This window comes from Ochotona curzoniae, unplaced genomic scaffold, assembly GCF_017591425.1.
Source record: "Ochotona curzoniae isolate NIBS_2020 unplaced genomic scaffold, NIBS_Ocur_1.0 scaffold_4506, whole genome shotgun sequence".
NCBI classification, from domain to species: domain Eukaryota; kingdom Metazoa; phylum Chordata; class Mammalia; order Lagomorpha; family Ochotonidae; genus Ochotona; species Ochotona curzoniae.
Genome location: NW_024467119.1, coordinates 74,757,571 through 74,774,408, shown reverse-complemented (window position 1 = coordinate 74,774,408; position 16,838 = coordinate 74,757,571). Strand labels below are relative to the sequence as shown.

The following is a 16,838-nucleotide window of genomic DNA, read 5'->3' as shown; positions in this document are numbered from 1 at the left end:
GGAAAGGCTTGTTTCATTCACAACGCTTTGCTCCATGAACTATACCTCCATTTGTCTTTCTCTTTCCCACTCCAACGCCCCTCAAAATGCATGGGTAATCTTTCCAAACTAAGCACATAATATGATCCAGTATTTTGAGTATGGGGGAAAAAACCCCTATCTTCCAGAATCTAGCAGGGAGAAATAGACAACAACATGGAAAATTAGAAGTAACACAGAATAATTACTACTTGTGGTAAGTATTATGGCACACAACATAGCTTCCACCCTCAGACTACGATCTCCTTTCCAACAAGGGCTATAGCACTCATCAGCAAGTCGCAACTCCCAGCATGCATGCATGCTTGGCATACAAGGCAATCCAAGGCAATTCCAGTATCAACAGTCTTTCAAATAAACAGAGTGACTATGTATTTTGACAGTTTTAAACTCCCTACCTTAGAAGCAGATATCCATCCCCTGCTGCCCAACAATACTGTCTAGAAGCTCGCTCTCCCCCAACTTCTCCTTTCATTGCCATTCACTAAAGCACATCCCACCAGGAGGAGGAACAAGAGTCTATGCAAAGCATGGCAACTTTTTTCACACAGCATCAGTATCGGTACCTTGGCCAGTCATCCAGAAGGAGCCCTGCCTCTCAGTCCTCACTCTCAGTATCTCCCAGGTCCTTTGCTCCATTTTACTGTCTTTCAACATTCTTGACCTGCCATTTTTTCTCTCTGCAGCTAAGCTACAAATTCCTAACTTAATCAGGAGTTCAAAAGCACTATGACACCAAGAATCTGAGTGAGAAATCCCAGGGTAGGAATGAAAGCAGTCAACATCTCCACAGTTCACAAGGACATTGCTCATGCTCATTTGGATTCAGGGTTTGTGTATTAAGCCAGAGAAGAAGTAACTGCAACCAGGCAAGATACAGAATCAGGATATTCCATCAGAAAACACCACCTTGTGGACTGCTTCTGAGAGACGAGTTCATCATTATAGCAATTAGCAAAATGGAAAAGTTCTAATACAATGTGATCTAACACTACGCAGTGACAGTGACAGGCCAAACACAGGAGTTCTGTTTTGGTGGGGGCAGGGAGGAAGGAGGGGCGGCAGTAGTACCTTTTCATGGTTTTCAATTAAGATCTCCACGACAATATTCTGGAACTTCAAATCCATGATGGCAGCAACAGTTTCTTCCTGGGGCCTCATCAAAGTTGGTCCAAACACCACTCCTAAATTTGCCACGGTCATTAGATTCTGCTTGGAGTGATTTGAAACGCTGACAAAAAGGAATTTTTAAAAAAAGTTGGTGTTAACCAGGGGGCCATGACTGTGAAAAGCACTGACTGTGTTCCCTTAAAAACATGGAATCAGAAACGTAAAGGGCTGCCTGTTTCTGAACTATCTGATTCAACCAAACCCCACTTCCTGAGACCACTGCCTAGCTCTTCAACTATTGTTCTCTGTTTGACAGTCTGCTCCAGCCAGGATACCTTTCTCAGTAATTCCATGACTACATTAAGCTTGTTTCTTCTACAAGCCTTCCTTCACCAGTGTACCTCCTTGAAATATACTTCCAGATCACAGTGCCCTTGCACAGGAACCTGCTGGATTACATTGTCTGCAAACACGCAGAGCTGTCTCCCAGGACCCCTTGCTCATTCCCACAGCACAGCACCGTCTTGCAGGGAATGGCTTGCACCACAGGGGAATGTGTCCCCAGTGGTGCACACACTCCATTCAGTCCTACACTCACACAGCCCTTTCCCAACAGCCCTCTTTCAGTGTTTCAGGCTCTAATACCACTGTCTATTTAGAATTCTTTTCTATGTCTACTGCAATTGCTTATCTTTTTTCCCCTAAAACCAAGCTTCATAAAACATTCCAGAACCAACTGTGTATCCACCAGAACAGAAAAACAGAACTCAGCTAAAAATGTGCTAATGAAAAGCATGATTGATTGTGTTAACTACTAGGACCTTTGCCAGGTCACTACAATAGCCCCTGGTTTCCATTTTCTTTATTTACAATTAGAGTTCTCAAAGTGTTCAACAACTTCCTCTTACCTCCAAAATCCTACATAGCCATCTGAGAATCGCAATAAAACAAAGGACTAACTTCTTTATTACCTGGTAAGATTTCACTTATTTTTTAAAGATGGAGGGGAAGAAAAAGCAGGGTTCCTATGGAATAGCTTAAACAAACTGAAAAGACATGTTCAAACTAAAAGTTAGGTAGGTGTGAAACCAAACTAAATTTGTGAACAGACTTATAATCCCATTTCCAGAATGTGTGTAAAGCGGGGCAATGTGTAACATTCTCATCTTTCGCTTCAAATCTAACCCCGAGTTGCTGGCAAGGACATTAAGCAAATAATTATACAATTTTATGAAAGTATCATATTTCAACACTCTTGTCCAAGACACACACAGTGAGTCCAACGGCCAGGCTGCCCTTCCAGGTGTGGTCCCTGGAATGGTGTGTGCTGCTCCAGCTGCACTCGCTGTAAGTGAAAAAAAACATCATGCAGCGCCCAGAGCAGTGGGAGAAGGGGATAGGAGGCAAAAGAGCCTTACTTAGTCAGGTGCTTCACCAAAATATCCAACATTTCTTTATTTTTCTCTGGCAATTTGTGGACCAAGAAATGGATGGCATTGACTCGAGATTCTGGGCTGCCACTTTCTTTGAAAAAAAAAAAAAAGAAAGAACATGGTTAGTAGAGCATTCAGAACCCAATATATCCCCCCAAACAACAATCATAACAGTTCATCTATTCAAGATTTCAAGCATTCAATTAGCATATCTCTCCACCTATGAAAGAAAAAAAAAAATCTCTTTTCATTATCAGTCCTCTAACACCTCTTTTGTGGTCATTTCTGTGTGGCTACAGTGAAAGCCTTTTTCTCTTCTTATATGAAACAACAAAGGGTCTTCAAGTAATTTATAAAAGACACACGTTATTAAAAAACTATGCAGACACTCCAAAACTTTGGGGCACCACAATGTCATTTAATTCCACATTCCCACAAATTCTCTTTGTTCATTCTTACTTGCTTTTATTTATTTGACAGGCAGAGAGACAGACGGATGGAAATCTTCCCATCTACAAACTCCCTTTCCAAATGCCCTCCAGCAGCCAGAGCTGAGCCAAGACAAGTGAACTCAGTCCAGGTCTTACATGCGGTTGAGGAAGACTTGAACGCACACCTGCTACCTTCCCCCATGTGCGCATCAGTAGAAAACAGAAAAGGCAGAGCCCATACTGAAACCTAGGAACTCTGACAATGATCAAAGGCACTCCAAAGAGCATCCTCTGCACTGTGCCAAAGGCTCTTCTTTCCCTAAACTTGGTTACAATTGCTCAAACCTTCCCCCAGCAGGCACTCTGTGCTTCGTCAGCTACTTCCTGACTTGACAGCATATGGTCACTAGATAACCGCCCCCCCCCCATCAAGGAACCTCAGTGAAATATGTATGATCAGGCTCTTTTTTTTCCATGTGAATTAGATGGTATTCCCCCACCAAAACCTGTGTTCAAGTTACAACCCCTAGTAGCCCCAAATCCAGCTGATTCAAATGAATCATTATAAATGAGGAAAGACAGACATGGTAATCACTGCCATGATAGACATTCACATTGACAGAGTCCTGAAAACTGAAAAACAACTGGCCATGCAGGGGGTCACACCATGGAGCATCACAGTTGGAAAGGAGGCAGGAGAACCAAGAAGAAAAGGAGGTCAGGAGCCTTATTCGTGCTTTGTACAGGCAGCAATGGCCTGGGCAAGGCTAGCTAGCATGGTGCATGCTGGCTGGCTGGCTGGACGGATGGATGGCTGCAATTATTTCCATAGTCTCAGGGACATGAGAGATGAGGGCTGGAGATGATGACTTTCCTGCAGAGACCCCAGTGGGGGAGTCTGGTAGGGAAGGGCCATATGTTTCAGACCACACAGCCCGCGAACAGTGCCAGTTGTGAGCTGTGCATCTCTCAACACTGGATCTAAACTCCCTTCCCTTTATCCTCATTGGGAAAAGATGAAGCAAATGAAAACAACTCTTGCCATTGGATGCAATGTTAGAGTGTTCAGAGGGCATCAAAGAAGGGACAAATGAACACTAACTACTCATTTTTATCAATATGATTACCCATAAAATGGGGTCAAAATTTTCTTTTTTGGTTCTACACCAGGCTGGCAGGGAAGCTCAGGCAGTAAGAATCTTTCACATAAAGGAGACTATTTCGGCAGTGCCTTTTTATTTCTTTACTTTGATTTCATTTGGAAGGTGGGGACTGGGTAAAGGTAAAGACACCGACAGCAATCTCTTATCTGCTGGTTCATTTCCTAAAAGTACCCATAGGAGCTCGGGTGGGCCAGAATCAAGTGGTTAACCAGGAAATTCACCGCAGTCTGTTACATAGGTCTCAGGGACCCAGGTACCGGAACCTTTGTCCACCGTCTCCAAGGGTGTGCATTAGCAGGAAGCTGGACCTTGAGGAATGTGGAGGAGTTCACAGAAAGGCAGAAGTGAGGAGTTCAGGGGACACAAAGAGGCGGCACTGACTCTGCATGCAGGAAGGCAGCTTGAGACAAAACAGTGGTCTAAAAAGGCCACTTGGAACAATCAGTCTCTACAGGGGTCTCCTAAGTAAGTCACTAACAGTGAAGCAAGCACAAGCTATGAATAGAGCTAAGGATTCAGAGGCTGCACCTGACATGCTCTAGGGAATAGGTTAGAATTGGAGAAGAGCAAGTGAAAAGTCAAGCCATGTGAACAAGAAGTCACAGACTGGGGAGGGAAGAAGTACAAAGGGTGGTAGAACCACAAGCAAGGATGGTCAGCCAAGGAAATACACCCTGGAGTCACCCATTACAGTAAGTGCTTGCAACTGACAGCTGTGGGCTTGAGCAAACAGCCTGAGTTCTCCCAGCCTTAGTCTCCTCATCTCAAAATGAGGATGACAACACTACTTCAAAGGGCCAGAGCCAAGGCCAGGTCTGCTGTGGAAATCCTGCAACATATATCCTGCAGAGTGGTTGGCTTACAGCAGCCCTGGATCAACCTGCCGAGTGGCTGGCCCATGGCTAGCTGTGACCCAGGGCTGCTATTATGTCTGCTGCCTGTGTTACTACTGTGTAATAGCTATGATACACATGGATCTGACATGACTGGTTGCCAGACATCGTGGATCAGGAGGCAGAAAGGTGACCAGTGCTTCCTCTCAGGTTGCCCACTGACAAACAGCAGTGCAGAAGGCAAAGCCAGTCTGGGGAAGATGATGCTGGAGGTAACACAAAGATTGATGTTTAAGAACTGATACCCAGCAGGTGGCTGGGAAAGAGATCATAGCTCCTAAGTGTTCACATGGACAGAGCTGCCCAATGACTCCCAAAGACAAACTGAGGGCATGACACAGATCAGAGCTCCTAGCACGTATGGGGGAGATGCCAAGCCAACCAGGGAGGCAGGGGTGAGAGGAGCACACCTGCCAAAGTGGCAGAAAATGGCCCAAGTGTTCGGGTCACTCAAAGCACATGGGAGACTCCGGAGAAGGTCTTAACTCCCAGCTTTGGTCTGCCCCAGCCCTAATTCTTGTAGCCATTCGGGGAATGAACCAGTAAAAGGAAGAGATCTCCCTTTTTCTCCAACTCTTCCTTTCAGACAAGGAAAATAATTTTCAAAAATGTTCATTTTTTATTTGAAAAGCAGAGAGACAAAGATCTCACATCTATCCCTTCATGCCACAAATGTTCGTAACAAGCACAACTGGGTAAGGCTGAAGCCAGGAACTCAGAACCCCTACCTCCAAGCCCCCATGTGGATGTCAGGGACCCAAACTTGAGTCATCACCTGTTACTTCCCAGAGTGCACATTATCAGGAAGCTACAATTGGGAACGTAACAGGACTTGAACCTAAATCCTGCAAAATACAACATGTCAACCACTGCATGAAATGCCCACTTTTATTATATTGACAGTAATTGGCCAAGAACAAGTTTTTCAAAACGAAATATTGGATACTGAGTTCATTATAACACCAAGTTTCTGAAATAATGACGGAAAATAAGTAGCGTACTGTAACCAGAAAAGCATTTTAATTGTGAAACTTCTAATCAGCAGCCACTGCACCCCCAGCATCTATCTGCTTACTGTGCTGTGCCAACCAAGAGACTAAAAATGTAGAATGAAAGTTTACTGGGGCTTGTAAGACACATAGGCAGACATTAAATTTTCACATTAAAATGGCACTGTGATGTTAGGAAAGCACTGGTGGTAAACATCTAAGCACTTCCCTACACCTTCAGTGAACACACATCAGGTGGTCCTGCTCTTTGTGGGCATACCCTGCCCCTCAACCTACTGTGGTGGGATGAGTACATGAGCCTAAAACATGGCTCCTATTCAGTATTTGAAGCCTTTCATTTCCATGTTCTCGAGTACTTCCCAGCAGAAATCCCATAATGCTTTTCTTGCTCTCCTGCAGGTTTCCCAGTAAGGATGCACCAACTTGGTTAAACCAAAATCTATGCCCTGGACCCCAGCAAAGTTACGTTTCTCATCTGAAATGACTAAGATTTTGTCCTTATGATTTTGCTTCTCAAGTAATGTGACCAGAGGAAGAAACTACATGGGACACATCAACAAAAACGCTGCTGAGGACCAAGTGACAAGAGCATTGGCACAAGTGACAGCCACCACCCAAGCTCCAATCGCCATTTTCATGCTGATTCTTGAAGATGAGTCCCACTCTGACCAACAGAACACTGCAAGGATCCTGAGTTGGAATCGCTGACACAGAGCATGGAACAACAGCACACTCCACGCAGCCCCTGTCATATGGCAAATGCACGCAGGCAGGAGCCTGCCAGCCTCGTGGTAAGGGACAGGATCAGTCGTCCTGCTGCACAGACCAAATAATGGCACTTTCATCTCAGAAGATTCTAGTCCAGAGCCCATTCCAGTGTCTCACATGGAGAATGAGCTCACACTCCTGTTAGCAATTTCAGTTAACTCAGCTTGCAGAGTGCTAAATTATTAAATTAAATCTTCATTCTCTCAAAGAAAATAAGCTTTTTTCCCTCTCCTTGTGTTTCCAATGCACCTCAGGTTGAACAAGTCAGCTAATTCTGCTTTTTAAAACAAAGAAATGTGTTTTTTTTACAGTTACCATTTGAATAAAATTCAAATACTTTATTTATGAACTCCAGAAATTAACTCAGAAGCTTTCAACAGAAAAAAATTACAGGAGAGAAATTGATGAGAGAAGTGAAAAAAACCAGGAGAAACATTCAGAACTACTAGCAAAGAAGGCAACAGAGACCATCTCAGCTCCATGGGATACTTGGAAACCAGCACACATGACTAAGAACCAGAATCCAGTATCCATGCTGGTGCGAGAGAGAGGCAGGCACAGAGGCTGGTGGCCTTGGTCATGGCAGAAGTCAGCTCAGCCAACAGACACTTGTCACAAAACAAGACAAGCTGGGTCAATGTGAATGGAAAATGATAGATTCATTACAATCCAAATTTTCCACGCGCTTTGGCCATCTGATGTCTGTGACCATTTCACTCAGCACTGAACAGTACATATGGAAAGGACTTGAGCCTCTGCCCCCACTCTTTCCTCATGAAGGCAAGGTACTCACAAGAGGTCAAAATGAAAATGTCAAAAGCCTGCGTTGGCAGCTTAGGCCCCTAACATGCATCTGTTTAAGCAGAGGTGCATTCTCTCATTGACTAAGACTATCACAGGTCCCATCCCAAGCACAGCTGCACTTGGCACAAATCCACACCAGGAATGACAGTAGCCATAGTGTTTCTTCGCAAGAAATCTACTATTCAAATCATCAGTAAGACTTTGTCCAAGTAAGGAAGCAAAACACAGGGTACTACTATAGGAGGTGACGATTCCTTTTACATGATGCAAACTCATTGCCAACCACCACGGACTTCACTGCCTCTTAGAAAGTTAAGTTTGTTCCATTTAGGAATTTCTTCAACTGACAAAATGCGTGGGTATTCCAATTTCAAACACACTGCCTTCTGTGATGGGGCATGATAGCAATACTAATTACACTAATGTGTGGTAATTTAATATTTACCCTATAGTCACTTCATCTCTCTCCAATTCTCAGGGGATTCTAGATTAAAATTGGCACTCTTCTGCTTTTTCCAGGCTCTAAGGCAAACAACGTGCAACAATTGTCCTCCAACTAAGTTTAATTCTCTTTCCTCTGCCAAAAATGCCACAGGGAAAAAATCAAAACAAGGAAGCATTTGCTTGAGTTTTTGCCAAGAAAACTTTCCCTGATTTCCATGAGTGTACAAATTCTCATTTCAAAAAAAAAATCACTTCCACGTAAAAAACACGAGTGAGCAGAACCCAAGTTTTCTTCTTTTAAAAGCCTACCTTACCCTTGGAGTGTTGCTAGACCCATACATCACTTCTCTCTCCAACACATCAGGAACTTGTATGCAGCCTGGAGCAGAGACCTCACAAGAAGCGAGCATGGACATTTTGGGCTACAGTTAACACAGAGCCCAAAGGGGCTGCTTTGAGTGTTTCAAGAAATTAAACTATGGAATACATCTTAGGGGAAAAAATAAAAGGAAATGAAAATACAATTACAACTACTGTCAAGTGCACCTGTGTAAACCAATACTGTAGGCTTTAGCCAGGAGAACTGGGGCTTTGAATTTTAAATAAGGCCCCCCCCCCATAATCTGGCAAATTATTTAACATGCCTCAACCTACATTTCCTTATCTGCTAACAACCTAATACAAGTATACCTCAATAGACTGTGATGATTAAACAGCATGTGTTGAACATAAAAAGTGAGCTACATGATAACTGAGAGAAAACAAGAAAACCACAAATTGAGTATGACTCACAAAAAACACAATCCCAAATCTAAGTTTTGCCAATTGTAGGCCTTTTTCATTTAACATCTTGCACATATAATTCACTATCAAATATTGTGTGAACTTCGGGAATTATCTCATCCTATTCCTTCTGCCTATAATTTCCATCATCTAAGTAACTTTCTTTGCAAAAGCAAGCTTTCTCCAGCCTCCTATTCTCCCTAACTCTGCTACTTTCCTCAACCTTCTGCAAGTTAAACACTTTTGTGTTCTCATACTACATTTTCTCATGCACAAGCATGTTCTTAATCACCTAGAAGAAGTATTTGGCCTAGACATTGACTCTTAACCTGTTATAACACAACATTCAACCAGCCTATACTATTGACTAAATACCACATTAGGACATAGTTAATGTCTCTAAAACAACTGGCTCTTTTCCCCCAACTTTTCCAGGGGGTAAAACATCATCTACAGTGGTTTCTAGTTATAACACAGACCACAATATCAAGCTAAATTGCTCCCAAGGAAATCACACCCATCATCAGTATCAACTGCAAAAATCGCTTCGTTGATACTTACTGGCTGGTACAATGAAGTCTCCATGTAACTCATAGGTCATGAGGGGCTCTGGAAGACTCCTGAAAGAAAAGAATAGCTCAGAATTACTAAATGACTCCAAAAAGGTCACTTCCCTCTGAGTTTATTTTTTGTAAAAGGGTGTTAAATATATTTAGTGCACTTCTTGATTCTCTTGTAAAACATCCCTAGGACATATCAGACAGAAAATACATTAATCAAATAATCACTTCATTAACTGACAACTTGCACCAGGTACTATCAAAGCTTAGGGGGTTACAAATCCCTAGCCGACCTAAATATGCAGTTAATTTCTATCTGATCTTGGAAACTACCCCAATGAACATCTGGTCTTCTGTGTAAAATTTCCATTCACACTTTAGTATATTCAAATTCAAACATTCTATCTAGATGTAAGTATGTAATCTTGAGTCATTTCTAAGATACCAATTTAAGATAAAAAATACATAGAAAATATTGAACAAATCTCTCAAAACTCTACTATAAATATATTCATGCATATCAAAAAAATTGATGACTACTTCAAAAATACACTGAGCCCATTTTGATTTTCTACATAACAAAGTACGTAAGTGGTGGTATCTTTATCTTGTGGTTAATAGAACACTGTAGTTCGGTGACCAATGCTGCATTTCTTAAACTAAAACAAAAATGCATCACCCGACTGTATAAACACTTATACACTTAGATGAGCATCCATTCATCCTGTCTTTCTAGACAGTAGTCTGACAATAAATGAAGAACTTTTAAACAGTTGAAATACCCTAAAAATGGTTCTTCCAAAATTTTTTTAAATCAAAGATTTACAAATAATGACATACAAAAGCTAAGAATGTTCCCCGAGAGAAAGATCATGTTATATTGAGTCTGCTCATGATGACATAACAATACTGATGCTAAGGGATCTAGTAACAGAGCTTCAAAATATATGAAACAAAAGCTGGTAAAATAGCAAGAGAAATAAATTCACAAATACAGCCCAAGTTTATTTAAACATCTAAGTAACTGGTAGAACAAGCAGGTGGCACATCAGTTAGGACACAAAAGCTTGGAACAAATTATCAGTCATGTTCATCTAATTAACAAGGTTTCATTCTAAATGACACTCTATCAAAAAGTAATTCTAACTTTCAAACAAACACATTTTTTAAAGATTTATTCATTTTTATTCAAAAGTCAGATTTATACAAAAAGAGAGAAAGATCTTCTATTCCCACTGTAATGGCTGGAGGTGAGCTGATCCAAAGTCAGAAGAAAGTGACACTGCCTTAATTAAAGCAAAAACCCATGCAATTCACAATACTAGCAAAGTTTATGATCCTTTCATTAGAAACAACTGGATATTTACATGCACAAATCTACATGACTTAGACAAAAATTAACTCAAAATGGGTCAACGCTGCAAACATTCTACAAGAAAATAGTATTGAAAATCTCTGACTTTAGATCAGGCAAAGACTTCTTGACACATCATCCACATGTCTCAACAAAAAACAAAAATTGATCAATTGTACTTCACTCAAATTCAAAAGAATCTACACTAAAGAGTGCACACTGATAATTCAATTTATATGCAACTACAGGAAACGTCAACTTATTGTGCTAGGAAGTAGAAGCCCAGTCACTACAGGGGAGCCGAGGCTGAAGAAAGGAAATGCCTTGCTGTCTATTCTCCTAAGGAGAAGCGGGCTTCAGAAGGAGAGAGGAAACCACTGCCATAATGAAGATGCCCTCAGTGTATATGTATATAAGCTTATCAAAATGTACATGATTAATGAGCAGGTTAGTATTTGTATGTTACAATCCAATAATTATGCTATTAGAGGTAAAAACATACTCACAAACGTCTTACATGCAATTAATGATGCATCTTAAAAACATACCAATATTGCTAATCAGAAACAAAACTAAAACTAAAAGCACGAGTGAGAGGAAACTGTTCCGTTTACTTCCTCTGCCCTCTCCCTCTCCCCATTCTCCCTATAGGCTCACATTTAAAAAGGAGAAAAAACAACAACAGCAAAACAACAAAAACACTGTGCCCAGCCTGACTCAGGAGAAGGACCAATTACAAGGAATTCTTCACGACTTTTTGTTTCAAAGTGCAGGGTACTCAACAGAGTTCATGGAACATGAAATTAAAAGCTCATTTTGGGTATAAACATTTGAAATTCATGCATATACGGAGTGTTCAAAACCTTCCCGGAAAATTGTGGGGTTTTTTTGTTTTAAAAAAAACTATGCATGAAATTGAAAATATGCAGCAAAACACACATATCATTAAATTCCATCTTTCCATGAACTTTTTGAAGTATGCTCATATGGATAGGCAGGGAGTATGCAGCAAAGAAGAAAAATGGTTACCTGGCAGAAGGAAGTTAGAAGGTGACAAGCGGAAAAGGTGGGGCAATGAACACATTTAGATGAAACCACAGAGAGCATTTCTTTTCCAGTAAAGCTGATTTTGTATCTAATTATCTTCTACAGGCTACTTATATCATTGCCATATGTCTAGCCAGGCGATACAGCATAAAAAATAAATATCACTAATGTTAGGGAAGCAGTAATAAAAATGACAAGTTCCCCATACAAAATTGATTACACTGAGTCATCACATCTCTCACCCAACATGTTTGTAAAGCCATCCCTCTCCACCACACACTAGAATCTGCTGGGGGATATAAATTATAACATTTACCTAAACTGGCATTTTCTTCCCGAAAAGCCCCATTCCAATCTCCAGGTTTAAAAGAAGTTCCCTCCAGGTAAAATCATTTTACTGAAAACATCATCATAGTGTTCATCTATCCTCCCACAATGGGAAAATGTTGCAAGGAATACACTGGTGAAAATCCAAATTACAAAGAGACCAGGGTCTGGAACTCAGCCTTCTAAAACACTTGAAGTAAAAGCATTTGCCCCAAATCAGTGGATGACGAAGGCAGATACCATGCATAGGTCACCGCTCATTCTGTAAGACCTTAGTGGCTTTCCTTCCTGATGGAGTTTAATGCTTCGGGGGTTTGTTTCCTTCCTCCTTCCCCAACTGCCCAGCCAGTAAGGTGGCCGGGTTATCTGAAAGCAGAAGTCAAAGGCAAGAGCTCTTTTGGTGGTAAAAACAATCTGTCCCCTTCCATGGTGTGGTAGGGGAGAGAGCTGGGATTTCCACCCTATAGGCTGGTTGACTCCAGACCTCACACTTGACCACCACACTATACCAGCTCAAAAAGCAGTATCTACTCTCTTGGAGTAATATACTTGACCATGGAGTCAAAATGGAAATAAAAACTCTTTTCCTCCATTTGGTGCATTACCAGAGAGAAATGTCAATTATATCCTAATCATTACATTTTCTGTGCATAAAAACAGCATGGGTAGGGAAGGGGGAACAGCAATCAAACTCTTCAGTCTCCCCAGGCATCTGCCATCTTATGATAATCGTTTCATCACAGACAGGCAGAATGTGGATACTGGTTAAAGTGAAGTTTTATAATTACAGCATCTTTTGCCATCCTGTAGTCAATATGTGCCTCAAAGTGGAACTCAGTGGGCCAAAGCAATGGAAGCAGAAGTGAAAGCAGAAAAAGCAACCCAAGACCAGAGGCCACAAGGTACTACCTTCGGGGAAAACCAGCATCCAAAGAGAAATTTTAGCAACTAATTCCTGCCCCAAAGGAAAAGAACACCATGTACAGCAGGGAAATCCCCCTGTCTCCCCACCCCCCAAAAAACAACATACCTGTTACTAGAAAAACTGATTTTTACCCACCCACCCCCACTCCCCACTAATAGCTGAGTCACTTTGGTCAGTCTCTATTCCTATACAAGTTTTGAGTTGATCAAATAGCAAGATCATTTCTTTGGTTTTCATTTGAGAGGCCAGGATACAGACAGAACTTCCACCCACTGGTTCACTCCCCTTCATGTCTGTAACACTTAGGATTGGACCAAGCCAAAGCTGGGAGGCAGAACTCAATGCAACTTTCCTATCTGAGTGGCATGGACCCAAATACCAGAGCTGTGCTCACTACCTCCCATGTCTGCATTGTCAGGATGGTGCAAGTAGGAAAGCATTAGAATACACATGCAAAGTAAGAGTCTCCATTGCGATCTTACCTGCTAGCATCAATACCTGCTCCAGTAAAATGAACTTAAAGCTAGCTCCTACAATGGAAGTATCCTCTAGCAGTCAAACTCACATACACAATTCATTGTGTTTATGTCTCATATTCTTTCCTTTATCCATACAATACATGTTTCCTCTGCTTCAACACTGTAGTATTTTAGAAGAAACCATTCTTTGGAAGGAACATTTAGCTGTCCTGTCCTATACACTGTAGCATGGGCCTTGTCCCAATAACACTTCCTCCGGCAATCCCAACAACCTGAACTCCAGACACTACCAAGCATACACTAGGCAACAGGGAAAAACCAATGCTCACAGCTCCAGCTGTTGGACACACTACAATGGCTGTCTTCAGGGAGCTTCCCCTCCAATCCTAAACTAGGCACTAACAAGATCCAATTTGTACCATAATCTGCTTCCAAACCACAGTTTGGCATTACCAGTGGTAATCAGGATATAAATAATATATCTTAATTATACCTTCTACTAGGGCAACAGTAATGTATTTATCAGGTAAAGAAACTATGTATTTAACAGTAGCTGAAAACATCCTTTTATAAATAAGTTACTTAAAAATAGGTACCACACACCTAAACCTACTGACAAATTTAGTTATCACACAAACCAACTAACATAACAGGAAGAAAGCAGCACTGATGCAATTTTTAAAGTTTCACCAAAATCTAAAAAAGTCTATTGCCCTGTCAGTTTACAAGTCATATACTAGCTACATGTTCAATGACAACATGAGCACACAATTAGGCATATCAAAAACATGGAAAATTCTATTTTAAAAAGTGAGCTGGGATTAGGGGACTGGGGCTGTCCCTGGGGTATAGCAAGTTAAGCCGCCACCTGCAATGCTCTCACCCCACAGGTGCACAGTTCCCTCAGCTGCTCCACTTCCTGACCACACCCTGCTGCTATACCCAGGAAAGTAGAAGATGGTTCACGTGCTTGGGCCCCTGCGACTCATAGGAGAGACCCAGATGGAATTTTAGGCACTTGGCTTTGGTCTGGCTCAACCCCAGTTGTGGCAGTGAAGGAGTGAAACAGCAGATGGACAATCTTTCTCTCACTCTCCATTACTCTGCTTTTGAAAAAAATACTTTTTAAAAATTTCTAAGGTGATTCAGATCCAAGAAGTAACTGCCACAAGAGAGAAAGAGGGAGAATCTATGGAGTGCAAGAGACTAAAGACTGAAACAAACAGGGACCAAGTATTGGATGGTATTAACTACGTCAAGGATAATTATATTCTAAGTTTTTTTTTTGAGATGCACACTCCAGTATTTATGCGTACAATAAGATAACTGCAGGGAGTATCATCTGCAGGGAGTGATAGAATGAAGGATGAATCAAGGATAGACTGGAGACAATTAAAGAGGAAGGGCTTACACAACTGAGGTGTTATAAGTATTTTCCTAACTACAGAATGCTGTAATGTAATGTGCTCACTGGGATTGAAGCAACTTTGACCTATCCCACCACCATGCACACAGTTCAGAAGAGCTGGTCTTGGAGAACCCTGCCATTGCCTTGCCATAGCCTTGCCATTTAGAGAAAAGTCTCAGAACCACAGCACAGAAGCACAGTCCCAATTCCACTTTCATCCCTTCACTCACTTCTCTTTCTTAAATTCTCTGTATCAAATCTTTGTTACATTAGCTTATCATTAAATTCTTTTTGAAAGTGATGACTTACCACAATGCTTAATCTTTTCCTACTCCAGTCCTAAATACTTTTATAATACATACAGACTTAACTTTTTCATAAAACCTCATCATAAGACTTCAAAAAGAGAATCCTCAATTTTTCCTAAAACACAGATATCCAAATTTTTCAATAAATGGCTTTCACTTTCATGTTTTCAAATTTATTCCAGTTGTGTCCTGCGGCAATCTATTTGTGAACCGATGCACTTCAACTCACTCCACTGCACCAGAGCGTTACTACGCACATTTTTAATAAGGTTGAACTTGACTGTCAATACGTTTTTATGTTCACGTTTTCCTCTGTGGCTGAGAGGAGCTTACCTCAAATACTGTTTCAAGGCACTGGTTATTGTCTTTACTTCCCAATCTACAGAATTTTCCAGGTCCAGCTCATTGCATGTTTTTGCATCTAGTAAGCATAAAAGAAAATTTAAAAAAAATTAAAACTCTGAACATTCAAAGGCTCCATTAACAAAACTTACATTTTTTAAATGGACAAATCACAATCAATCCTAACATTTCCTACAAAAATATGACACACAATTTCTTCATAATACTATAAAGCATCTAGATATCTCCAATGCTTTCAAAAGTCTGTAGTACAGATCAAACAAAAGGATATGGGTCGAACTGTGAGTAAAGAAAAATTAGACATACTATGGTACTTCCACATCCACAGCTGTGATTCATATTTAGGTATCATCACCATCATCTTATTTGACAGAGACAGAGTAAAATTGACAGCACAATCCCATCAGCTGGCTCATTCTCTAAGTTTCCACAATGGCAGGGAAGATGATCAAAATTGTGAACTCATTCCACGTCTCCCAGGGTGGCAGGAACTCCGTTAACTGAGCCATCACTATTGTTTCCCAGAATCTACATTGGCCAAGCAGCTAGGATCAGGGGCCAGAGCTGGGTTTCAAACTCAGGTATTCCAAACTGGAACGTGGGCCTCGGAACCACCAGGCCAAAACCTATGCCAACATAGCTGAAAGTGCTCTTCAGTGCCCCTGGTTTACAGCCTGTGGCAGTTTCTGTTGCTGGCATTCGGTTTAACATGTTTTACGGGGGTGATGTTGCCATCATATTGCATTACGGCAGAGGAAACCTAGGGTGTCACCACTAATGGCAAAATGACTCGCAGAATGACAAGCCAGTAAGAAAAAGAATGATAACCATGGTCCAATACTTCCAAGATTTGTACTGATAGTATTCTCTTATTAAAGACAAATATCTGATCAACCAAAACAGAAGGCACATAAACTCTCAAATCCTATTATGGATAATTTTTTACATTAGTGTTGGAATGTATGCACTCTAAAAGGAAATATTTATTGGAAGCCTCTGTTGACATTCATTCTAAATTAAACTGCTTTTTGGTGTACCGGATGTATTGCTTCCCAATGCCCTTTCAAACAGCTAAGAAGTTTGGAAAGAAATACATGTAGCACCCCCCCCCCCGAAATAAAACAGAAAGGAGGTGGAGGAGTTAGTGGTATTAGGGAGAAGAAAAAAGTCAATCCTGGTTCAAGAGAAA

General features: G+C 41.2%; 1 protein-coding gene across 3 annotated transcripts in view; it reads right to left on the bottom strand.

Moving 5' to 3' along the window:
* The window catches only part of ARHGAP10 (Rho GTPase activating protein 10), a 322,621-nt gene that overhangs the window by 104,977 nt on the left and 200,806 nt on the right, over positions 1-16,838 (bottom strand). For all 3 annotated transcript variants that reach the window (XM_040967286.1, XM_040967288.1, XM_040967287.1), the window contains 4 exons: positions 15,620-15,707; positions 9,440-9,498; positions 2,568-2,673; positions 1,111-1,270 (listed from right to left, as the gene is read on the bottom strand). In XM_040967286.1, coding sequence (XP_040823220.1) covers positions 1,111-1,270; positions 2,568-2,673; positions 9,440-9,498; positions 15,620-15,707 — 413 coding nt within the window. The remainder of the gene's footprint in view (positions 1-1,110; positions 1,271-2,567; positions 2,674-9,439; positions 9,499-15,619; positions 15,708-16,838) is intronic.